We start from the raw sequence: 26,792 nt of genomic DNA, 5'->3' as shown, positions 1-26,792 counted from the left end.
TTGAAATCCCTGAAACTGGAGTTATAGACAGTTGTGAGCCACCGTGTGGTTGCTGGGAATTGGACCCAAGTCCTCTGGAAGAGCAGCCAGTGCTCTTAACCACTGAGCCATCTCTTCAGCCCCCCAGGACTTTTCTAAACAAGAGAAACAGGGGAATAGTTCATATTAATATAACATGGAATCTTTAGATTAAAGTCTATTGCCAATCATACTAATTTCTAAAAATCTAAACAATCTATTGTTAATGCATTTTACAAATGGATGTTTATATAAACTAATTCAAATATATTAATTTATTTCTCTCTCTCTCTTCCTTCCTTCCTTCCTTCCTTCCTTCCTTTCTTTCTTTCTTTTTCTTTTCCAAGACAGGGTTTCTCTGTGTAACTTTGGAGCCTGTCCTGGAACTCACTCTGTAGACCAGGCTGGCCTCAAACTCATGAGATTCACCTGCCTCTGCCTCCTGAATGCTGGGATTACAGGAGTGAGCTACCATGCCTGGCCTACCCCTTTAAATTCTTAAGAAGGAATTAGCACCCCAAAACTATAGCCTTCCAAAAGAATGACAATGTCAGAACTGTGCAATAGTCTGAATTAGAAACATTAAAAAATAATTCTTACCTTACCAAGGTTTTCTTGTTCGGTAATATTTTTGGTATACTGTTCCCTAGGGAGTCAACACAAAAATTTAACTTCAACTTGAATTGATTTAAACACACCACTAAACTATAAATTAGCAAAGCTATATACATTTACAGTTTCAGCAGAATCAGAATGAAACTCATTAGATACTTTGTTCTTCCTCGTGTTCAGTCATTTCTTCCAGTGAACAGTAATTTAAAAAGGGGAGGGCAGAGCATTACATGGGAAATTAAGTTAAGAGAATTAAGATGTTAAGTACTATTTTTGGTTAATCTACCCTTAAAACAATGGCAACCCATGTGCTTAAATTACTCATTGCTTTTTAGAGTCTGCAGAGAGATGGGCACACTTTAAACACATGCTAACAGTGTGTGATTCTGCAACTGTGTTTCCAGGAAGTCACCCTTCAGAGGAACTCCCACCACTTAGGAAACCAAGCAAATATTATTGGTTCACCAGTGCATGAAATCCTGAAGACTGATAGGCTGGAGGCCTGTAGATAGGGAAATGTTGAAGGGATTACAATCTGTCTGTTCAAAGGAATAGTTGCAGAGCTGTGACAAAGAATGCGACGAGTCTACACATAATGAAGAGGAAAAAATTCTAAATGAAGATAATTTATATACACATTTATGTGTACATACATTTCTTATGCATTTGCTAACATATACACATGGAGACATATTTGCATTTTTTTAAACAATCTCATGTAGCCCAGTATGGCCTCAAACTTAAGTGTATAACTAAAGCCAGTCTTGAATTCCTGACCACCTGGCCTTTACCTCTCAAGTGCTGGTGATTGCAGGGGTGCCACTACCCACTCTCCGTCCCTCCATCCCTCCGTCCCTCCCTCCCTTCCTTCCCTTCCTCCCTCTCTCCCCCTTCCCCCCCTTTCCATCCTCTTTACCACCCCCGCCCCGCCAGAGTCTGACTAAATATCTGGGTGGTCTTGAATTCACCAGGTTGGCCTTAAGTTCACAGAGATCTGCCTGCCTCTGCCTCTCAAGTACTAGGATTAAAGGAATGACTCACATACATACACCCTTAATGAGGTTCCACCATTTTTCTCAGGCTGGCCTCAAACTCAGGTATCTCAGGCCAGTCCTAACCCATAATCCTCTAATCTCAGTCTTCCAAGTGCCAAGGTTACAGGTGTGTATCATCAAGTTCATCTTGAAAGCATTCAATATCTGTGTATGCTACTCCAAAATGATTACTTTTTGGTTTTACAAATATTTTTATAAGCTAAAAAACTCATTTTAAAGTTAAAAAAAAGTATTTAAAAAATCAAAGTACAAATATATTTTAATGCTATGTAAAATATATTTAATGCTGCTTGCTTTTTTTAAAAGCAAGATTTAAAGTAGGTGACATGTTAAGGTCAAAAGACTGAGGGTAAAGGTTAAGGAACGGATGGCAAGTGTCCAGACTAGTTTATGCCGACTTTACACAAGCTAGAGTCACGTAGGAAAAGGGATTCCCAATTGAGAAAATGCCTCCATAAGATGAGGCTGGAGGTAAGCCTCTAATGCATTTTCTTAATCAGTAATCAATGTAAAAGAGCCCTGATCACTGTGGGTCATGCTACTCCTGGGCAGTGATCTTGGGTTCTAAAGAAGGCAGGCTGCGCCAGCCATGACAAACAAGCCAGTGAGCAGCATCCTCCATGCTTTCTGCTTCAGCTCCTGCCTCCTGGTTCCTGTCTTACTTGAGTTCCTGTCCTGTTCCAAATATTGATAAGCTGATATAAACCTTTTCCTCCCCAAACTGATTTTGGCCAACGGATTTTTATCACAGCAATAGAAACCCAAATTAAATAAGGAATGGGAGGAGACTCTAGATCTTATAATTGTTTGTTTGCTTACTTGCAGGGAGGGGTGTTTCAAGACAGGGATTTTCTGTGTAACAGCCCTGGTCTTGAACTTACAGAGATCCACCTGCCTCTGAATCCCAAGCGCAGGAATTAAAGGCGTGCAACACCATACCTGGCTAGATCATATATTTAAATGCAAACATTGTCTTTGTTTCTCTGTGCAAACTTAGATTATACTGTTATAAGAATAAAGCAAGAAAAGATGAAGAACCAAAGATATAAACCACAAAAGAAGTATCTGGCAGCATCAGCAGAGAAAGATCACACCTCTGTAGTACGAGGAAACAAGAGTGGCTAGGACAGGGGAGCGGCAGAGAAAGCACCCATGGTCCCTGGAGAGAAGCACAGTGGGTATTTGCACACAGGAACAAGGGTGAAAATGGCCAACGACCTCATGAGCCTTCATTTTGTCCATATTCATGACAAACTGCTTGCTTTCCACGATCTCCAAATGACGCTAGGATGAGGTAAATGACATCGCAACACAAGAAGAATGTATGGAGTCAGGTGTGGGCACATCTTTATCCCAGCACTTGGGAGGCAGAGGCAGGCGGATCTCTGAGTGTGAGGCCAGCCTGGTCTGCAGAGTGAGTTCCAGGACAGCCAGGACTATACAGAAAAACCCTGTCTGTGGGGAGAGCGGGATGGAGGGAGAGTATGGTCATAGCTCAGATGGCTTTAAGGAATTCACTAGTATCGTAGGTCTGAGACTTGTCCACAATGTTTTAGCATTCTCATTTACATAACAATTTCTCAGGAAACCAACAGGCTTATTATAGAAGTATGCTAGCCGCAACCTGGCATGCACAAGGCTCTGGGTTTGTACCTGGTGCTTTGCTGAGAAGGCGACTGGAGGTGGGGCTGAGACAACAACAACGGCAACAAGTGCGGGCTAGTTCCTAAATCTTTGGGCTAATTAAAAAGGAACCAATATTGAAAATGGAATGATAATAAGTTTTTGTCTCTGTAATAATATTTGTAAGCACGTATCCATGAGTTTAGAATGTAACCAACACTATTTTTTCATAAAATCTTCAGAATTATTTTAATTACAATTATGTATGTGTGTGCACTTGCATATGCACACTTGCATCAGAGAACATCTTGCATGAGTGTGTCCTCATCTTCCACAGTGTGGATCCCAGGGGTCTTATTCAGGTTATTAGGTGTGGTGGCAAGCACCTGTACCCTCTGAGTCATTTTGTTGACCTCTTTTTACAATATTCAAATGTAAAGTTATAGTTATAGCACAATTCTTTTCCACAAAATAACTTGAGGATTACGAAAGTTTATTATGATTCTGTTATGTGTATGCATGCAGGTGCACTCACCCATGTGGGCCGTAGAGAAGCCAGAGGTTGATTTCAGTTAGCTTCCTCCCTTGCCTCTCTTCCTCATGTTTAAAGCAGTCTCTCTCATTGAGCCTAGAGCTTATTTTCTGGATAGACTGACTGGCCAGTGAGCCCCATGGGAAGTGCCTGTCTGAGCCCCAGTGCTGGGGTTCTAGGCATGTGCATCACATCTGCTCTGTGTGGGTGCTGGGATTCTCTTCAGATCCTCAGCCATACGGACTTTGTGTTAAATAAAAACTATCTTATATTTACTTACTTTGTATGTGAATGCACATTCAAACACCTGTGTCACAGCACACGCGTGGAGGTCAGAGAACAACTTATGGGACTTGGTCCTCTCCTTCCGCTATGTGGGTTCTGGGGATTGAACCCCAGTTGTCAGGGCTGGCAGTAAGCACCCTTACCCACTACACTACCTCGCTGGACCCATACTGGATTTTTTAGTGATGAATTACATCCTGTCAGAAAACGACTGGACATTTAACAGTTCAGAAGCAATTACTTCCTTCTTCCTTTTTAGACTGATAACGTTGAAGAAGTAAATTAAATTTCTAAAATGTCTATTTTTCAAGAACAAATAAACTATTCTCATTTCTTACCACTGACAATATAGACTATGAGAGCAAAGTTTACATTCTTTGAAAGAATCTGAATAAGAACTTTTATAGTTTAGTGTGGAGAGCGTGCATTAAAGCCACTCTATTCCTAGAGGAGCTCCAGCCGGCCGTGCCTTCCGGTGTACCACATGGACACTGCAGCAGGCTACTTCCTAGGCTCCTCCTGGGAACACCAATGCACAGACACTCAAAATCTCAACTGCAGCCACAAATGTGACCCCTACCCTTTTGTGTTCTTACTTGAAAGTAATAAGAAAACTTCTGAGCCAGGTGATTGGTGGTGTACCCCTTTAATCCCAGCACTCAGAGGCAGAGACAAGCGAATCTCTATGAGTTCAAGGCCAGCCTGGTTTACAAGAGCTAGTTCTAGGAGAGGCTCAAACTCTACAGAGAAACCCTGTCTCCAAAAAAGAAAAGAAAAGAAGATAAAGAAAAGAAAGAAAGAAAGAAAGAAAGAAAGAAAGAAAAAAGAAAACACTTCCATTACTGCATTTTATTACAACTTGCAATTTAGCTATAAATGCATTTTAAGGCAAGAGTTGATTCAGTACAGTATGCCACAAGTTGAGACTACAGAAAGTCGCCATTTAAGACTAAGCAGTATTTGTACACCCTTCCCATTTCAAAGGCTGGCAATGCTGCAGTCACATGGTTTCTAGCTAAAAGGCAGACGTCACACTGTACAATTAGCAGGCAGATGACCAGAGTCCCAGCCATGTGTGCTTATGGAGACAACATTAAAGCGTTCATGCTTACAGAGAGCTAATACAGAAGTACACATATTCTTGGAGGTGGGAGTGGGGTTAATGGTTAATGGAAGGTGAAAGGGTTTGGAACCAGATAATGGTAATGAGTCAGCATTGTAAATGTAATCAGTGCCACTAACTGCATGCTTAAAGGTGGCAAAAGTGTAAATTTTATATTTCATATAAATATATATATTTATTACATGATGAAAAGAAAGCAAGATATACAACTGTACCCCATTAGGAGGGCTAGAATCACTAAGTTTCAGTAATAGCTCAAATGCTCTAAGCTTCTATCTTATTTTTAAACCTACAGGTGAAAACACTGAGTAAATCAATTCAAAAATAAAATAACTTGCCTGATTGCTTTCCTTTTTTCTTGTTGATCAGAAGAGACGTAAGCCTTCATCTCATCAGTTGCTCGGCGAAGCTGAACTTCCAGGTTCTAAACACAAAGACAGGCTTCAGGAAATCCTTACTGCTGGGGGCCTCAGAAGGGGCCAACAAAATGGCTCAGCAGGTAAAGTCTAACAACCTGAGCTCCATCCCCAGGACTGACACTGTGGAAGGAGAGAACTGAATCCTGTAAGCTGCTCTCTGACCTCCGCAGACACACCAGGGCACAGGGTGTTCGTGGGCACACACATACACACAATCAATCCATCCATCAATCAATGAAATAATTTTTAGTCAGGTCTCAGAAAGAAGAGGCAGGCAGATCTCTTTGAGTTCGAGGCCAACATGGTCTACGTAGTGAGTTTTAGGACAGCCAAGGCTACAGTAAGAGACCCCCATCTTGAAAAACAAAAACCAAAACCAAATGAACACAAAATAACCATTTTAAACATTTTCAGTAGTGCCTCTGCTGCATACTCTTTGTCTCACCTTAATCACACAGTTTGTATAATGGTATTTACTCTCCTCCTGAAGACATTCTTCACGCAGTCCTCGTACTTCCTACAATATAATGTTAAGTGGGCAACAAATTATTGAAAGAGGGGGCTGGCAAGATGGCTCAGCAGTTAAGAGCACTGGTTGTTCTTCCAGAAGACCCAGGTTCAAATCCCAGCACCCACATGGCAGCTCACAACTGTCTGTAACTCCAGTTCCAGGGGATCTGATATCTTCACACCAGTGCACATAAAATAAAGTTAAATAAATTATTTTAAAAAAATATTGAAAGAATAAAAGAGAAGTTGGCTTTAAATGCACAACAGAAGAGTGGTCATCAGAACCTCCCCAGCACAAGCTTGTCTACAGTAACAGTGTAGTACCGCTGGCCGCCAGGTGACTCCTGGCACTTTCTAACCTGCAGGCGCAGCTACTCACTCATCAAGTTCTACATGACTAGACTCTGGTAGGAGCTAGGGACACAGCACTGAGGAAAACAGGAATGAAGACTATTTGTGATGGGTACAGGCGTTATGTGGGTAGATGGCTCAGTTAGCAGGCCAGGCTGATGAGGAGAATGGGAAATACTAGGGAGAGAGATCAGGAAAGTCTATGAGGCAGTGACCTTCAGGTGGAGCTCTATGTGATAAAAATAAAAGGGGAGAGAAGACACGGAGTGTCCTGGGCAGAGAGAAGAGTACATACAAAAGCCTGGAGGTGGAACTGAGCTTGGCCAGTCTGGAGTGCTGGACAAGGAGAACTGCAGGACACGGGTATGACCTTGACAAGGCAGGAGGAGCCCCACACAACAGAATTTGGAGGTTAGGTTTCACTCGAGTGTAGTGGGCCAATGAGGGTGGCCTGTATCTGAAACTAGCTTCTTTGTCTGGTCTAGGAGATTACATGTCGGAAGACAAGAGCATCGGATAGATGGCTACTACAGAGTCTGGGCAAGAGAATATGGACCTTAAGCTTCAGTGGTAGTGGTACAGATGGAAAAATTCAGTGGATAAATATAAAGTTCAAAGAAATAAAGGCCTTTGATGCCTTGGAGGCAGGCTAGGAGATGATGATAAAGATGTAAGAACTCACGACACTGAGTGAGAATGTGCACACACAGGTAGCTTCGGCTAAACTGCTGAAATAAAAACTCCATTCTTACCTGTTCTAATTTGGACCGATTGCTTTCAAGGCCTGCTGCACAGCTATCGTACTGGGCTTTCTTTTCGTCACACTCCTGGGTTAGTTCCTAGTTTGAAAAGGGCAAATGATTAAGTGAAAAACAAATGCATAAAATGTGGCTCTGAAACAATGCATGGCCTTGTCAGTCTTGTAACTTGAGTCTAAGCTTCTTGGCATACTTATGAGTTATTTATACAACAATTGGACATTTGAGAATTATGACAGATGGAGGTGCTGATAAGAATAATAGCTACCATGTACTCATCTGTGCGCCAGGCTCTTGCTTAGGAGCTGGGGCTACAACAGTGAACAAAACAGCATTCCCCTAAGTAATGCTCAGAGTGCACAGGCTGTGAGAGCTCCAGGGAACGGGTGCGACCTGCACAGCAGCACGCAGGACTCTCAGACCTAATCCAGGCCTGGGGATCAGTGGGGCTGACTTCCTGGAGAAACTGATATCTAAACTGAGAACGAGGGATTAGTAAGAATGTTAGGGAAAGGGAAGCAAGGGAAAGAACATGCTTTTTTTTTTCTTTAAACAACAACAACAACAACAAAAAATGGAACATCGTATGTAAAGGATTGGGAAGTACAGGAGATGAAAAATTCAGGAATGTAAGAGTAGTCCATTATCAGTGTATCTGAGAATATCCAGAGAGAAGAATGACGATGAATGTGGGCGTCTGATAAGAACTTTGCAAATTCTACCAGGGCACATGAACAATTAAATCTTACAACAATATCCTGAAAGAGGTACTGACTGTTACCTCCACACAATGCTTAGAGAACACTCAGAAGGGCCAGGCCCTTGCCAGGACTATGCTTCTATAAAGGCAGAGTCAGAGTGAATTCAGGCTCCTCTAAGAGCTTCAAAGTTTAGTCACATATTTTGAAGGAGATAATCTAAAAACCTGTGCAAATATACAGGTATGCTAAGTATTTGCAAATGCTTGTTAAGGAAGAGCAAATGTCTCTTAAAATCCAGAGCTGAACTGAATTGCCAAGGAATCAGAATCACCAGGACCAGAAACAAGAGATGGGCAGTGGCCCTCCTGGGGAAATAAGTCCGGACAGCAGCAGGGTAGTGACGTCCACAGGGTAGAAGAAATCACTGGGAACATGAGGGTGAGGAGTTGGAACTGAGGACCCCATAGTAGACCGTGGTTAAAGAGTAAGGGTAAAATCAGCCTGGAAATGACCTTGGTTCTACATAGTAGCACTCTTGGAATCGAGCAGTACCATGGAAGAGGAGTGTTGTATGGGCTATCTCTGTTGTGCAGACCCTCTATGGCTTGGGGTAACTCGAATGGTATAAAGACTGAGAGAGTATATGGCTTTATGTATTAAAATGAGCTAACAGGAGGCCAGTGAGATGGTTCAGTGAGTAACAGCACTTGTTGACAATCCCTGGGACTCATGCAGTGGGCAAAAAACTGACTCCCACAAGTTGTCCTCTGACTTCAATGCACATGTATGTACACACATACATACCCCCCCACACCAAAATAAATGGCTATAACAATCATATGTCCTGTAAGTAGGAAAAGGGCAGTAGCTGTGTGCACTTAGACAGCTTCTCACTAAGATGAACTTGCTACAGTTGATGACAGAGCCTTCTTCAAAAACAAAGCGAAATCAAACACACAAACATGGCTGGTCTGGAACTTAAAACTGACTATGTAGACTAGTCTGGTCTCAAACTCACAGAGATCTGTCCGCCTCTGCCTTCTGAGTGCTGAGATTAAAGGCCTGTGTCACAATGACCGGCTAGTGATAGCTTTTCTTCTCTTCTCTTTTCTTTTTTTTTTTTTTTTGACCTGTGAATCTGAAATCTAAACCAATTAAGACACAGCTTAGCTGCCATGGGTTCTTAAACTCAGGCTGACAATGGGTCTAGATTTCTCCACTTACATGGTCTAAGAACTTGCAAGCTGAGATAGTAGCTCAAAACTAGCTTCTAGCTTATCACAGTTCTAACACATTAGGCCAGAAAACTGAATAACCACTCCCTGCCGCCAGAATTTAAGAGACAAACAATCCACAGAGCACGGTGGCACATGACTGCGGTCCAGCTTTTGGGAGGCTGACAGAAGGGGAGGAGAGTGAGTCACACAGCCATACTTTGTTTCACAGAACAACAGAGAGACAGACAGTGGTGTGCACATACATACACATAATAAAATAAAATGAACCCCCCCCCCCAAAAAAAAAGGAATTTGAAGGTTGGAGAGATGGGTCAGCAGTTGAAAGCTAGGCTCACAAGCAGAGGACTTGAGTTTAGTTGCCAGTACCCATGTTACGAGACGCATAACCTCTTTTATCTCCAGTTCCAGTGCATCTATTGCTCTCTTCTGGCTTCTCTGTGCCCCATACAAACAAACAAAGGAATGAACGAATGAATGACTTTCAGGGAGGGTGGCTGCTTGGAAGGAAGGTGTGTTTTACTTTTATAAGAAAAAGTATTTCAAGAAGACTAAACTATCACATTGTATACTTTAAACTAATATGTTAGTAATTACATGTAATTATTCCATTTAATTACACAGCTATATAATTATCTCAAGATGCTGTTCTAGCTACAAATGATTATAAAAAATTTAGATAAATTGTAAGTTGCAAATCTTGAATTGATGATACTCTTGATTTTAAATAGTTGTAGTATTTAATTTTAGAATGCATTCTAAGTGCAATAGTTAATTGTAAAATTCCCTAAATACTCGAGGGTAGTCCATTAAAGTTAAAAAGTATACAATATTTTTATTTTACAGACTTTTGACTTTTTTATTAAAAAAGAAATACATACTGGAAAAAAACAGCAAATTCACCAAATGATAATTACATATAAAAGAATAAAAACAGACCCATCTTTACTACCCTACATGAAATTCCAGATAGATCAAGGACCTCATCGTAAGACCTGATATCCTGAATCTGACAGAAGAGGAAGTGGGGACATTTAAGAGCAATGATTAATAAATGGGACCTCGTGAAGTTGAAAGCCTATGTACAGCAAAGCACACTACCATTTGAGGAATGAGGCAGCCTCCAGAATGGGAAGAGCTTTTTTTTTAAATCAATTCTACATCTGACAGAGGCTTTGTTATCTAGACTATACAAAGAACCGCCCCCCCCCCCAAAAAAACTGAGCATCAAGAAAACAAATAAGTCAATTTAAAAATGGGGTATAACCAAACGCATCAACCAGGAGCCACAGGTGCTGGGCGGCTGGACACTATGGTGATCTCTTTGTGATGAAGAAGCGTGGCCCAGCACACCACCAGGGCAACCTGAGTTCAACAAGCAGAACTTTGCACAGGTCTGGGACTGTCCACTTTGTGCTCCAGGGGGACAGCACGGGCCCACCTGGTACCTTGCAATACCAGCCAAATGAACCCCATTGGTGTGAGCAGAGGTATGGTGCAGTGGTTCATGGGAGAGAGAAAGAGTCAGAGTGGTTCAGGTCCTATGGACAGAGGTAAATCTGAAGAGAGAGGAAGGGAGTGGGCTGAGATGGTGAGGGAGCTGAACCCTTGACCAGCAGCAACAGCAGAGATGACCCTGCAGACCCAAAGCAGCAGGATCTCCACAACACAGGGCAGCAACAGGATATCCAGGGAGAGCCCTAGCGAGGATTCAGCATCAATATGGTAGTAGAAACCAGTGGCCTCAAACCAGACCAGCGACTCTCTGCAGTGAACACCCTGATCAACTGATCCTTTAAAACCTCTCACAGTAGATGGAGTCAAGCAGTGATAACTTCGGTATTTGTGGTTCAGATCTGACATTACAAAAGCCAAGTTTAACCTTACTAACTCCTCAGCTGAAAAAAGATATAATATTTTAAATTACTCTTGGTCTTTTAAGGCATGATGACACACACTTCTAATTCTAGCACGTGGGGACTGAGGCAGGCAGATCTCTCTGAGTTCCAGGTCAGCCTGCTCTACAGAGTGAGTTCCAGGCCAGTGAGGACTACATAGTAAGATCTTGACTTAAAACAAATTAAAACAAATAAAATAAAAAGGTATGGCTTAAAAAATTGAGGGATTCTCTTAGCTTAAGAGTTCTGGGCAATAGTCAGATCCTTTCCCAAACAACAAAAATTTGAATTTAAACAATGGTTTATAGGAGAGGAGACATGGCTCACAGATACAATGCTTTGCCTAGCACGTATGTAATGCTGAATTCCATTGGCAACACCATAAAAGTTTTAAAAAATAAAACAAAACAACTTTTGGAAGGCTAGGGCATCTCAACAGGAGATCAAAGAATGCTTGTCTAGCATGTGGAAAGTCCTGGATTCCACCTCTAGCCATGTAAAACATGCAAATAAAATTAAGGAAAACAGGGAAGTTAATGGTGTAGAAGTTGAGGCTACAAGGCATAACTAGCCTCCCACAAAAAGAGGGAGACCAGAGGTGGAAAAAAGAAATGGTGGTGAAAATGTTCACAGGTGGCAGAAATATAGAAAGATCTCAAAAAGGTTCAGGTGGGAGGTCACATTACATTACTAGTATACTGTAATACAGACTCCTGCTCTCCGTTTCCATGACACAATTTAGACAAGTCCCCAGTCTCTGCGCCTGCCTGCCTCCCTTCCTTCCTTCCCTCCCCTCCCATGAAGGAAGTCCCTGTCTCTTTGGGTTGTTGTAAGGCCCAAATGAAAAATGTCAGAGTACAAAGTACGTAGTTAGTACTTAATAAATATTGTTAATATCAAAGATCATCACTACCCATAAGTCCCCAATGCTGCTATAACTTCTCTGGTTCAAACTTTCTTAGAGTCCCTCGACCGGCTCCATGATACATATATCTAATATATTACTGGCTCTTTAGATGTGTTTTCTTTTATCTTGCTTCAATTTCTTTACAGGCTGGTACTATACCACTTCATCTCCTCTGTGATGGTAGCAGTGTAATACAATGTTTCAGTGTAATAAGACATTGAAATAAAGACAACTTAGGCCAGACATGGTAGCACATGCCTTTAAGCCCAGCACTTGGGAGGCAAAGGCTTGAGGACTTTTGTGAATTTGGGGCCAGCCTGGTTTACATAGAGTTCCAGGATAACCAGGGATACGTAATACAGGGATACATAATAGCTGATAATAGAAGAGAAAGACCATGTCTGAGAGAGAGAGAGAGAGAGAGAGAGAAAGAGAGAGAGAGAGAGAGAGAGAAAATTTCCAGTTTAGAGTCAGACCCCTACTTTTGTATTCCATTTGTCTATCTGGAGCCGTTACATTACTAAACCTGTCTCAGACTGTATGGCATTTTCTATAAAAAGGAAATTATGTCTAACTGATTCCAAAGTCTATGTGATTTTCTGCTCTGGGGCTGATTCTGACAGATGGTGTTCACGTGAAACTGGTTTTCTAGTTCCATCCCCAAGCACAGGCAAGATGGCTTGCACTCAAACACAATTACTACAGAGAATGAGGAAGTAGCAGCTGCTAATGCCAAATGGTAGAGGCCACTGGATCCTGCTGTGGAAGGCACTGACAGTTCATCTTTAAATCAGGGCTTAGAACTGGCTTCCGAGTAGCTGCACTGGTACCTGTCCTGCTGCAGTCTGCCCACCATGCCTGCCAGAGCAGTCGGCTTTCCCTCTACAGCTGACTTAGTGGTGCCCAGGCACAGAGGATGGGCTCTAATAAATGCAAATGATTTAAAAGAAAATTTTCATCTGGATGCATTTTTGTATTCCCATTTAAATTCCTTCTCTCCACCTAAACCCTCACTGAATTATGACACAGTAGGTAGCATAAATTCAGTAAAGCCTTTGTGGGCCACACAGCCACTGGCTTATGCCATAGCAACACAGTCAATAATTTTCTTTCCATTTCCTCCCAAGTGGAACACTTAGAGCCCACCTAGTTCATCTGGGCAAGACAGAGCTAAAGCTATCTCAAAGTCAAACTTACCTGACATTTCTGACGCAACTGCCGGAGTTCTTTTATGACTGGGGCCAGAGCTGACTTCTTTTCTGATACCAGAGAATTCAGTTTTTTTACCTGTCATTTAAGAAAAAAAAAATGACATCTACAAAAATGAAAAAAAATGCTACATACATAAAAATACTATTGCAGTTAAATAAAGATTTTTAAAAAAACCTGTAAATTACTTCATTGCCAAACAATAGAAAGGGGATTTATCAAATATTAATTTCTACTTTCTTGTCTTTTTTGTTTGTTTGTTTTTGTTTTTGTTTTGCAGGGATTGATGTAGTTCTGGCTGTCCTAAAACTCACTATGTAGACCAGGCTGGGCTCAAACCCACAGAGATCCACCTGCCTCTGCCTCCCAAGTGCTGGGACTAAAGCTATGTATCACTACACTTAGCCAGTGGATGTTAATTTCTTAGAAAGGTGAAATGCCATTTATTGGTTCAAATGTCAATTATCATGATTGTAAACCATGACGAGGAAATGTTTGCAAGTTAACACCGAATGCATGACGCGACAATGCAGTTACTTGTCTACTATAAGATATAGTCTGTTAAAGCATGCGCAACTCAGGTCACAGGAGCTACACACGAATATGCATGGGGGATTTTCAATATACTTAACCTGAATGGCCTGACAGAATAGGGGTCCTGAAGGCCTCCTCTATACTAAACACTAACCCTTTTTAGGAACTAGATTTGGACAAAATCCAGAAAGTTCTAGGCTAACACTCAGGTAGTCTTTAGGTTTGTGGCAGCAACTATTTATCAACAAGTAAGGAAAGATTTCAAAGTTATGATGCCTTCTGAGAGAGTCCCAGTGCATTTGGAGGAACATCAGGACATCACAAAGATGAAATAATTCTAGTACTTACTTTTACTATAAACACTTCTTTAATGTCATATTAAGATTCAAAGTATACACTGTTTTAGTTGAACAATCATATTGCAATGGAAAAATTCAAGAGATAGATTTTTAAGAAAAACAGATGAAAGAATGAAGGAAGAAAGCGAGTGTGAGTGAATGCGTGTTGTTGACATGAGCCTGAGCCCCAAGGGAGCGGCACAGCCTTCCTCTGGTCTGAGTGCGAAAGTTGACAGTGAGAGCAGACCAGGCCCACCATAGCTTTCTCCCCATAGCTGTGTACAGCCTGAAGCCCTACAGACACTGCTCCTATGCAGACTGACTCAACCTGCCTGCTGGTGCAATGGTATGGAATAAACACTACGCTTGGTGTGGGGCTGCAGCTTCCCTATCCATGCGCTCAGACCACCTGACCCCAGCTCTTCTGTATATGTGCCTGTGTGTCTGTCCTACTTTCATTCCCTCGCTGCCTCAGTTAGGTCAACCCCTAGAGTCATGCAAGTACGTGGCAAAAGAATATAAAGTAAACAATGAATAGAGATTAATATTTAAATGTTTAACTGAAAATTAAACATAAAAACCTGCCTTCTAACCATATAAGTTAATAAAATAAACAAGACAGAAGGTATCATTACCATTTCAGACATGTCATCCAGGGTCCGGCCTTTCATCTCGTCAACCTCACTCTTGAGGGCCGACACCCTTTCTAGCTCTTCCTGGGTGTAACTGTACCCAGACACACCCTTCTTCTCTTCAATAGTATGCTGTAAGAAACAAAAAGTCCATGAGTGTTGACATATTTTTCCTATAAGAAATACTTTCTATTTCTGTTGAAAAGTTGTAATTAATAAATTTGTTTAAACTCCCAACAGACAACCTGCACTCACTTCAGTTATTACTTCATCCGGGAGCTCGTCTTCATACACTATAAACCTGTGTTCAGAGTTGCCATGTTATCTTCAGAAGCATAGAAAGTATATTTAATTTCAGATTCTCAAATAATTCTTAACATAGAACCTAAAACGCATGATATACTCAGTAAATTTTTGGTGATACATGCACTCATAACTGACAAGTTGTATTCATTCACTCCTCTGATATTTCTTATATATTAGCTTTTTTGAGCACAGTTCTGGGCACCAGTGTAGAATAGTGAACAAAAAAGGACAGGGACTCTTCCCTCAAAAAAGCAATAGTGGAAATAAATACGTAATACAAAGACAAGTAAGTAGAATATATTCAAGGTGAGAATAGATCTGGAAACTTTTTTCTCAAGATTTATTTATTTATTTATTTATTATGTACACACTGTTCTGCCTGCATTCCAGAAGAGGGCACCAGATCTCATTACAGATGGTTTTGAGCCACCATGTGGTTGCTGGGAATTGAACTCAGGTCCTCTAGGAAGAACAGCCAGTGCTCTTAACCTCTGAGCCAGCTCTCCAGCCCCTAGATCTGGAAACTTTGTATGACGTCCGTGCAAAGCTATGAGGACGTATGAAAGTGGGACCCCAACAATTGAGTAGCAGCGTTAGTTTGGAAGAAAGCACCAGAGTGTAACATCCTGGAAGACAAGTGGAAAAATGTGTTGTGCACGCATGTGTGTGAGGCTGCATTTGTGTGGAGGCCAGAGGTTGACCCCAGGTGTCTTTCTCAATTGTTTTCCACCCCATTTTTTTGAGACAGTGTTCTTCACTGAACCTGGAGCTCAGTGATCTGGCTAGACTGACTCGCCAGTAAGCCACAGCAATGTCTTGTCTCCGTCTCCCTGGAGTCAGGGTTACAGGCTTGCAGTGGTGCACTTGACTTTTACACGGGTGCTAACTAAGGTCCTCATGCTTACACGGCAAGCACTTTACTGGCTGAGCCATCTTCCTAGTTCCTGTAGAAAACATTACAGGGAAGAAGAAATGGCCAGCTATGCTAAATGCTGCTAAAAGGTTGAGTAAGAAAAGGATTCAAAATCAAAGGTACTTGTGATCTAGTGACAGGGTTCTGTGGCATGGAAAGTTTTAAAACCTATTGGAAGCCAAGGATGGTGGCACAAGACTGTAATTTCAACTCAGAAGACTGATGCAGGAGGATCAGGAGCTCAAGGCCAGCTCAGACTATGTGGTGAGTTTTAGGACAGCCTAGCCTACACAGAAGACCCCACTTCAAAGAAAAATAAAAATATAGTCAGGGGCATGAAAATATAATCACATGTGAACCCTGACATCCAATAAAAATTACAGATAAATAAAGAAAGGTAGCAAAACAGGCCTGGAAAAATGACTCAGCAGTCAAAAGCACTTGCTGCTCTTTTATAGAGGATCCAGGTTTGGTTGCCAGCAACCACAATGCCGCTCACAGCCATTTGTAACTCTAGTTCCAAGGGATCTGATGCCCTCTTCTGACCTCTGTGGACAACAGATACACATGTTGTACACATACATATATGCACGCTAAAGATTTATACACATAAAAATACAAATAAAGGCCGGGCAGTGGTGGTGCACTCCTTTAATCCCAGCACTCGGGAGGCAGAGGCAGGCAGATCTCTAGGAGTTCGAGGCCAGCCTGGTCTACAAGAGCTAGTTCTGGGACAGGCACCAAAGCCACAGAGAAACCTTGCCTCAAAAACAAAAACAAAAACAAAAACAAAAAAAATCTGAAAGAATAAAAGGTAGTCAAACATAAAACAATAAAACGATCCAAAGTGATGAATCACTATGAGAAACAGTAATATGGAATGAAAAAAAAGAAAAAGTGAAATACAATCAATAAAAAAAAATGGGACCAATGAGATGGCTCAGGGGTAAGGACCCTTGCTGCAAAGTCCAGCAAGACTGATCCCTGAGACCCATGTGGTGGAAGGAGAGAACAGACTCCTAGTTGTCCTCTGACCTCCACATGTGCAGTGATAAATGAAAACACATACGAACACACACAATAAACAAACAAATGTTTATCAATAAAAAAGGACCATGGGGAATGGTGACTTTGGTGATATTTTGTTTGTGCTCTAACAAATAAAGCTTGCCTGGAGATCAGAATGTGGAGATAGCCACTAGTTAGCCATAGAGGCCAGACAGTACTGGCCACACCTTTAATCCTAGCACTCAGGAGTCAGAGGCAGATGAATCTTTGTGAGTTCAAGGCCACCCTGGGCTACGTGAAATTGATCCAGTCTAAAAGAGAAACAGAGCTAGGCAGGGGTGGCTCACACCTTTAATCCCAGTATTTGGGAGTCACGCACCTTTAATCCCAGTACTAGGGAAGTAGAGACAGGAAGGGAAGGGATATGGCTGGGCAGAGGGAGGAATATAAGGCAGGAGCAGATAGGATCTCAGTGCATCCAGTCTGAGGATCCATGGACCTCACCCACTTTGGTCTGAGGATTCAGAAGAGGTAAAAGGTCGCTCTAGTGGTTGGCTCCTTTACTTCTATGATCTTTTAGCATTTATTCTGATATCTGATGATGGGGGAAGCTCTGTTAACCAATCACCTTTAAGAAGTGGAACCTAGTTAAGGTGTGGCTACCTGGAACCCAGGAAGAAAAACTGGGACAGACCAGGTGCTCACTCTCTCTGGGTGATTCCTGCGGGACACAGAGGAACTCGGACGTCCCATTCCTGTGGCATGAGTTTCCCCTTATAACAATTAAAAATATAATTGTTTATCTTTAAGCTGGCCTGGTTATTTCCCAAATTGAGCAAACAATTACAGTTGGCACCCAGTTCCTGGGGCCACTTGAGTCTCTGACAGCTCTGGCCAATGGCGGCTATGCCGTGCTCATTTGGGCATTACAATCTGACTCCAAGTTTTTATTAGTAAGACCAATTAGAATTTGTGCTACAGTGACTAAGTCTAACACAGCTGCAAGGGGAGTCCAGGTAAAAGAGAAGAGAGGCACTGATAACTGGTATAGCCACAGTAGAATTAGAACCTGAAAAATCCCCAGAAGTTTGATTTTAAGTCAAGGCAAGGGAATCAAGTGGAAATTAGGAAATAATCTGAACAATAATGCAATTATTACTGCCAATTTTGAAACTGGTGTTGTTAGGACCCACATTTGGGTCATGGTAAATCTTCAGTTCCAGGTTCTCGGAAAGCGGATTATTCATCAAGGAACTGAAAAGTTTGTAATGTCAGTGGCAAATGCCCTTGACCTCTACCAGCACTGCTAGTTCAGAGCAGCATCCTGATGAAATAGCTTCCCCATGGCGAAAAGGAGGGGAAATGTCACACCAAGAGAACTGCAGGGACCTGGCATTCAGAGAAGCTCCACAGCAAAGCTTCAACTCTTACCTGCCAGCCATAGCACAAGCATACGGAACAAGGCTGCAGTCTACCTCCACATAGTGCCTTCCCTGGGTATTTCTTCCCAAAGCTCCTTGGAAATGCATGTGTAGGCCATGGTAAATAATGTTTTACAGTCACTCACTTGGAATGATAATTTTACTCATATTAACTAGCTAACCAAAAGAAAAACAAACTTGGACTTCCAACTTCTATTAATAACCCCCAAGTGAGCACACATATTTTTAAAAGGCAGTGCTTTCTGCTGCATTAAAAACTAAATGAATCAGCTTACATGACACTCTGTAATTAGTCAAAGAAAATTAATAATTGTATGATTTTTCCAGTAAAAACAATGACCTCAGCATAAAGTTACAAGCTACAAACCTCCTGACATTTGTATTTTAGCAGCCAAGATAAAGCTGTATTACCAGTTGATGTTGAATGGTTTCCTGACGTTGCTTAAGAAGTTCTTCTGTCCTCTGCAAGAGACCGAACTCAGCCTTAAATTCAGCTATTATCTGATGCTTCTTTTTGAAAACTGTACTCTTGCTTCGAAGTTTACTGACATATCTCTTGAACTGCAAAAAAAAAAGTACCCAAGTATTATAAATGAACTTATTTTATTAGAAAGCTTTTCTTCTCTGCTTGACGGTCTACGCATCACAAATACACAGTATCCTAGTTTTCTTAGAAAACCAGTAAAGACTAATTGCTTAATATTTATGCATTTAATGTGCACGTATATGTAGTCCATGCACGCAGGAGACAGAGAAGTCAGGAGAGTGTGATAGACTCCTCAGAACTGGAGTTACTGATGGTTGTTGTGAGCCACCACACTGGTGCTCTGAATTGAACCTGGTTCTCTATGCAGCCCTGGCAGTTCTAGAACTTGTTATATAGACCAGGCTAGTCAGTCATGTGCCACCATGCCCAGCTATGAACCTGGTTCCTCTGTAAGAGCAACAAGTACTCTTAATCACTGAGCCATCTCTCCAGCATCAAATTAACTGTTTAATTAAACTATATACATATATAAACATATTCATTTTTTAACTCAAATATTCTGAATCCCTATATGAAAGTCTTTTCTGGATGGTGGTGGCGCATGCCTTTAATCCCAGCACTTGGAAGGCAGAGGCAGGTGGATCTCTGTGAGTTCGAGGACAGCTTGATCTACAAGAGCTAGTTCCAGGACAGGCTCCAAAGCTACAGAGAAACCCTGTCTCGAAAAAAACCAAACCAAACCAACCAAAACAAAAAAGTATTTCCCTTTACAAATAAGAAAAAACAAAACCAACCAAGCAAGCAAAACAGAAATTAACCCCCTAACAGTACAAAGGCCTACAGAAGAAGGAAGAAGCCATGAGTAGCTCTGGACTGGTCTTATAACAGAGTTTTACAAATGACTGTGTTCTGCTAGAAGTGCACTCAGTTTGCTGGGCTCAATACGGAAAAATCAGGGTTGCCGGGCTTTAATCCCAGCACTCGGGAGGCAGGGGCAGGTGAATCTCTGTGAGTTCAAGGCCAGCCTCGACTACAGAGCCAGTTTCAGGACAGGCTTCAAAACTAGAGAAATCCTGTCCCAAAAAAAACAAAAACAAATAAAATAACAACAACAGAAACCAAACCAAAACAAAATGAAAACAAAAAAGAAAGAAAACCAGGGTCGGCAACAATGACTACTGTCTCCAGAGGAGTGAACTGCGGCTATTTCCTTAGGAAACACCTCAGACACAGGATAGGGACACATCCTAAAATTTAAGAAGTCGAGAAACTACTGAAAAGGAAAAGGAACATTTATAACACTCCCATGACATACCATTTCTTCTTTTCTTTTCAAGTAACTTTTTTTGTTTAATTTTTGCTTTGTTTGTTTTTGTTTTTCAAGACACGGTCTCTCCGTGGCTTTGGAGCCTGTTCTGGAACTTGCTCTGGAGACCAGGCTGGCCTCAATCTCACAGAGATCCCCCTGCCTCTGCCTCCTGACTGCTGGGATAAGAGGTGTGCACTACAACTGCGCAGTTCATTTCTTATTTTTTAACTATATTTTTTTCTACTCTAAGTAGCATTTTATTAAATATACAATAATGAAAGATTTTATCTTAAGGACTGTCTGCTGTAAACCGCTTCCATATAACACAAGCTCCTGTATTACCCAACAGGAGACAGTTCATTAGCAACTGTAGAGAAATCATAGTGCTTCTTTTGGTTTTGCTTTGTTTCTGGATTTTGAGGTAGGGTTTCTCTGTGTAGCCCTGGCTCGCCTGGAACTTGCCTTGTAGACCAGGCTGCCTCCTTGGTGCTGTAATTAAAGGTGTGTGGAACACTTAAATATTTGATTTTTAAAAATTTTATGTGTATGGATGTGTTGCTTGCATGTATGTCTGTGTACTGTGTGTGCTTGCTGCTGGTGAAGGCCAGAAGACGGCGCTGGATCACCTGGAACTAGAGTATAGACGGTTGTGACCAGCATGGGAGTTGGACTCATGTCCTCTGGAAGAACAGCTAGTGCTCTTCCCACTGATCCATCTTTCCACAATATTTTGATGTTATACTCAGTAATGTTAAAAATACTGCTTCACATAAACACACAGGACAAAATATCAGCAGTATGTTTATGGCCATCACAGAATGGTTGAAAAATTTCTCTTAATCCTAGGCTAAAGTTAATTTAACAATATTTTTCAATGAAATTCAAGACTGTAAGTCACACAGCCATTTTTAAGATCCAACACTGTAACACAATCCAGTCCAAGGATAAACTAATTTGATACTTACACACTGAGAAATGATGGTAGGAAAATATGAAGTCTTTGTTTTCTATAATCAGACCAGTATGTTTCTATAACAGCAGAAAGTTTTGTATGGACAGTAAAACCATTACAATTTCTAATAGACCAATGGTGTCGAAGGTGAGTCATGGTGTGCCGGTGTGTGCAATGCGGTGTGTTTGTTTGTGTTCCAAACAAAGTTGTAGAGAGGTCCTGCATACAACATGGGTTAGCACTGCCAGAATACTGCAAATTCATTATGTCTGTGCATATTTGATTTTGAATTAATTTTGGTTATTGCATGTTCAAAAACATTTTTACTGCTGTCAATTTTTTTTGTGACTCCCAACTCTGTTACATCACCCCATGAACTTGCCACCCAGTTTCAGAAAATGAGATGTAGATGAAGGAAGTTCAGAATACCTTTCCTTCTCTTCTTCAAGGATTTTTGAGATAGGGTCTCCCTAGGTAGTCCAGGCTAGACTGAACCTGAACATGACACTTGGTCTTGGCATCCAGAGTTCTTGTACCAAAGACACGTGACACCAGTGGGTTAATTATATATAGGGAAGCGGGGAGATGACAGTCTCAGGTCTCTTATAGCCAGGCTGGCCTTGAACTGATTCTTCCCAGGCTAGGATTACAAGCATGCACCACAATGGCTGGCTCTCCAAATATTACTCTATAATTAAGTTTGTCTTGCTACTCAGAAATCTAGCCCCCACACTGCAGATTTTCAATGGCTGGGTTACAAAAGCTGCTCAAAAAATCTGAGCCATAGCAAAGTACCTAGAGTCTAATAACTTACTAATTTTCCTTTTAAAGCATAAATGTGTAAGCCTGATATAACCACCGACTCAGAATCCCTAGAGTAACTAACTATACAGTCTATTAAAAGTGTCCTGGGCAAGGCGCCCAAAATGAAATCAGCCCTGCTCATCTGCTCTCCCGTGTAACATCTAGGCCAGCTTCCCTCCTCTATCTGTGCTGCACGACTATTTTTAAAAGTTAAAAGCTAGAAATGCTCTGCTGGGAGAACAATCCCACATATTGCTCACCATACTCTACAAGAACTGCTTATTATTTGGGATTCACTATACATTCTACCTAGGGGAAGGTATATAGTCAGGGTCACATGAGTCACAGCTCCACACAAAGACGCAATAGGTGGCCATCGAGGCATCTATTGGCTCTGACTCATTAAGGCGAGAGAAACACATCACTCATGTTTTCAGTGCATTGAAATTACCACTTGGACTTTAGGTTATTTCTGGTCCTTTAAGTATCAGATAAAACAATACAAATACATTGATTCTTCAAACACTTTATTTCTTTGGGAACAAAGATCTTGCTATGTGACATAGGCTGGCCTCCAATGCCAGATCTTCCTGTCTTCTCAGTGCTGGGATTACAACTTTGTATCACATGCTAGCCTTAATATACACTTCATAATTTCTGTAGGATATTTTTCCAGAAATGATCAAAAGGAACACACGTTTCTGATATTCTGCCAAACTGCTCTTAAATGCTTTCACAGTTGATCTAAAAAGTGATGCAAGCATCCTTTGAACCCTATACTTCTTTATTAGGAAGCTTGGCCTTTTATCATTTCTTGAGCTCCTGCAGGGATCTTCCAGAACTTGGCTTGCCCTTGCTTCCCTTTGTCATTGCCTGCTGTGTTACTGTGCATCTGTAGCAGAGATTCTCAAACTATCTACTCTCAAATACCCTTTATGTAGCCTTTTTTTATTTGGCCCAGGCTGGTCTTGAATTTATCTTCCTCTTGTTTTGCTCTCCTAAGATCTGAGATTACAGAAGTGCACAGCATGCCCAGCAGACCTTTTAAGATTATCAAAGATCTGAGGTTTTATGTAGATGCTATCTATTGATACTTACCACACTAGAAATGAAAATCAGCAGTGTGGTATGGCACAAACTCTAAAACTCAAGAAAAGCCAGCGCATTCTCTGTGAACTCTGCCGGGTCAGAGTCAGAACTCGCCTCCCTTTTCTGGTGCAGAGGAGTGACAGCAGACCTGCGGCCAATGAGGATGACTCAGCAGCCAAGTGGCAGGGCAGGAGGATCCAGAGACCAAGGGAGGCGAGTGGACAGGGAAATTATACAGAGTTGGACCAGTGGGTCATAACTGAGGGGCTGGGAGTATTTATGGGAGCGAGATCACTTCCATAATGATGGATAGAATTGAAGAGCTAAAAATTCTTTTTAAATTTTATTTGTGCCAGGTGGTTGTAGCACATGTCTTTAATCCCAGTACATAGAAGACAGAGGCAGGAGGATCTCTGTGAGTTTGAGGCCAGACTGGTCTATAGAGTGAGTTCCAGGACAGCCAAGGCTACACAGAGAAACCCTGTCTCAAACAAAAAGAAAATTTTAAATTTTATTTGCATGAGTAGTTTGTTTGCACATATGTATGTGTACTGCCTGGGGGCCACAAGAGGGACTGATCCCCTGGAACTGAAATTATGGCTGCTAAATGTGTGCTGGGAATCGAACCCACATCCCCTAGAAGAATAGAGGCCGTAACCACAGAGTCAATTCTCCAGCTCCAACATATCTTGTTTTATATTTATAGTCAGAAACTTTTAAACTGGCAGCTGCAAGTGAGAACCCAAGCCTGGTGCACTCTGCTTCCCATAATCCGCCTCTGTAAGTAATTTAGGAGGAACTAGTGACAGACAGGGGTGAGCAAGAATGTTTCGTTTGGATAGTTTCTTAGTTTAAAGAACTATATGATTTAAAGTTTAAAGGAACTATATGATTTCCTGTATTCCATCTTTCTTATAACTTTAACCACTAAACACACCTCAACATTACCGTAAGGTGTTTGCTCACTGTATGAATTGTTTCTACAGGCTGTGGGAACTGGGCCAGGAGGAAAAAGATGGAGGTGCCAATGCTGGGCCCTGAAAGTACCTGGAGGCATTGGCCTACTTTGGCTGGAGCATTACCAGCAACACACCAGTGATGGTGTACTATACTAACTGGGCCCTGTACTACCTGAAGATTCAGTAGCCACCATAAGCATACGGGGACAGCTAGCATGCCCTGGAGCACAACTGGCAGTCTGTGAAGCCGCACTTCTTCCTGGGGAAGTGCTGGCCGGAGATGCAGAGTGAAGATGAGGCCATGGCCAATCTGCAGTGAACCTACACCTCAGACAAGGAGCAGTGGCTCATGCAGATGGCATCCCTAGCCTCTTTGCATCAACAGCAGCACCAGAACAGTCCTGAGGAGCAGCACAGCTCCCAAGACAGTGAGCTGCACTTCCATCTCACCAGGCTCACTGTTGCTGAGCCAGACAGAGAACTAATGTATCCTGGGAACCATGAGGGAGGCAAGAACGACAGCCACATTCAGGCCTAGCAGACCTACACTGAGGCCAAATACAGCAAATAGATGGCAGACAGATGAGTTCTTCTCTCGGGTGGACAAGGAGGAAACAAGCCTGTAGCACACCCAGTGGCATCATCTATGATGTCAAAGGACACTGAGGAGAAACGGAAGGTGTGGACCATTTTGAATCTGTGTCCTGGGGCACTCTGACCCAGGAAAACCTCATCTCCAACTTGGCCATGAAGGAAGTCATTAATGCATTCTTCTATGAAAATGGCTGGCTAGGAAACTAAGATCTGTGGCCCAAACTCCAGTCCCTGCATACAGTGTACTTGGGTCTGCCTTCCTCTCTCAGGTCTGTTGGTTACTCTGAGCTACTCGGCCCTTTCCTTGCTAGGTGATGATCCTCTCACTTCTGGGCTGGAAAGTAGGTGAGGGTGGGCTGAGGTTGTTGCTATCACCGCCTTTCTGTGTCTGTGAGCACTTAAAAAAAATTGCTTCAAAGGTGGTCTCATTAAAGTAATTGCAGACACATTTCAAAATGTAACTGAATTTTACAAGTCTCAGACTATCCAAAGAGGTAAGTAAGTATATGAACTTTAGAGGAAAGGGAGGTGGTAATGAAAGTTATATGACTCATCTATTTCTCTATCATCAAACATAGGTTAAAATATCAGCAGTGCAATTTTATCGTTTAAACACGAACACCTTGATCCTAAATGAAAGGACTGATTTTTTTTTAAAGCTTTATTTAACTTTATTTCATGCGCATTGGTATAATGATGTCAGATTCTCTTGAATCTGGAGCTACAGACAGTTGTGAGCTGCCATGTGGGTGCTGGGAATTGAACCCGGGTCCTCTGGAGGAACAGTCAGTGCTCTTAACCACTGAGCCATCTCACCAGCCCCCAGGACTGATGGTTTTTATGTTGATTATTGTAAATAAATGACTCTTTTTGTTACTGTTTTGTTGGGTTTTGAGACAGGGTCTTACTATATAGCTCTAGTGGTCCTAAAACTCACTATGTAGGACAAGGCTGACCTTAAACTTATAGATCTGCCTGCCTCTGCCTTCTAAGTGCTGGGATCAAAGGTGTGTGCCACTACACTCAGGAAATAAAGCATTTTAATTTTAAAAATTAGTTGAAAATTTTATTCTTAGCTTATGTTTGAAATATAAAACCTTGGCCAGGTGAGGTAGCCTATGCCTTTAACCCCAGCACTAGTGAGGCAGAGGCAGGCAAATCTCCGAATCTGAAGCCAGTCCGGTCTACATAGTGATTTCCAGGACAACTAGGACTACATAGAGACCCTGCCTCAAAAAAACAAGAACAACAAGAACAAAAAACCCTCCAAAAAAGCCCCTAAACATTCTTTCCTTGTAAAAGTTTTTTTAAAAAAAACATTTCATGGAGGGGCTGGAGAGCTGGCTCAGGAAGGAAGAGCACTGGCTGGTCTTGCAGAGACCTGGTTCCTGCAGTCACATGGTGCTCACAACCATCTACAGGCAGGTTCTAGGGGATCTGTGGCTCTCTTCTGACTTCTGACGGCACCAGGCATATACGTGTGCTACACATACATATATGTGGGCAAGACACTTATACAATTAATAAAATAAATAAATCTTTAAAAATTAAAAAATTAAGAGGATATGTAAAATAATTTTAGAAAATCATTTTGAACTAGATATTTACAAGAATAATTTTAAGCAGGTGGGAAGATAGCTTAGCAGGTGAAAGTCCTTGCTATGCAAGCCTGATGATCTAAGTTCAGTCCCTAGAACCCATGTAGAAAGCCAGATGTACCTGTGGACATCTGTAATCCTAGCGTTCTTGTAAAGCGACAGGAGGCAGAGACAGAAGAATCAGAGGAAAGACCCTAAGCTACACCAGTGTATGTAGCACAGAGACAAGAGACCCTTATGCAAGAATGAGGCAGGAGGAGAGAACCAAGTCCCAAAAGTTATCTTCTGACTTCCATATGTTTGCTGGGCATTCTTACATTCAAACATGGGGGACCCGAAGAGTGAATGGAGAGAACCAACTCCCTCTTGCTATCCCTGACCTCCAATAGTGCACCGCAGCACACAAATATATATACATGTAAATAAATAAAAATGTACATTTAAATTTAAAAGAATGACTTTAAAAGAAACAATTTTAAAACATAAGTGTTTTATTGTGTGTGTTCATGTGTGTGAACTTGTGCATGTGTGTGATTATATCACACTGACTCAGACACTTATTTTGCACAACAAGCACTACTGATTCAGTCA

The 26,792-nt window shown here is 41.7% G+C and overlaps 1 protein-coding gene across 3 annotated transcripts in view; it reads right to left on the bottom strand.

The window, feature by feature from the left end:
- The window catches only part of Ift81 (intraflagellar transport 81), a 72,945-nt gene that overhangs the window by 4,276 nt on the left and 41,877 nt on the right, over nt 1-26,792 (bottom strand). For all 3 annotated transcript variants that reach the window (XM_048447358.3, XM_048447356.3, XM_048447360.3), the window contains 7 exons: nt 18,821-18,970; nt 14,744-14,872; nt 13,225-13,314; nt 7,281-7,367; nt 6,113-6,184; nt 5,587-5,672; nt 619-664 (listed from right to left, as the gene is read on the bottom strand). In XM_048447358.3, coding sequence (XP_048303315.1) covers nt 619-664; nt 5,587-5,672; nt 6,113-6,184; nt 7,281-7,367; nt 13,225-13,314; nt 14,744-14,872; nt 18,821-18,970 — 660 coding nt within the window. The remainder of the gene's footprint in view (nt 1-618; nt 665-5,586; nt 5,673-6,112; nt 6,185-7,280; nt 7,368-13,224; nt 13,315-14,743; nt 14,873-18,820; nt 18,971-26,792) is intronic.

The sequence above is a fragment of the Myodes glareolus genome, chromosome 2 (assembly GCF_982192425.1).
Source record: "Myodes glareolus chromosome 2, mMyoGla1.1, whole genome shotgun sequence".
In the NCBI taxonomy this organism is placed as follows: domain Eukaryota; kingdom Metazoa; phylum Chordata; class Mammalia; order Rodentia; family Cricetidae; genus Myodes; species Myodes glareolus.
This window is presented reverse-complemented; position numbering and strand designations above follow the sequence as displayed.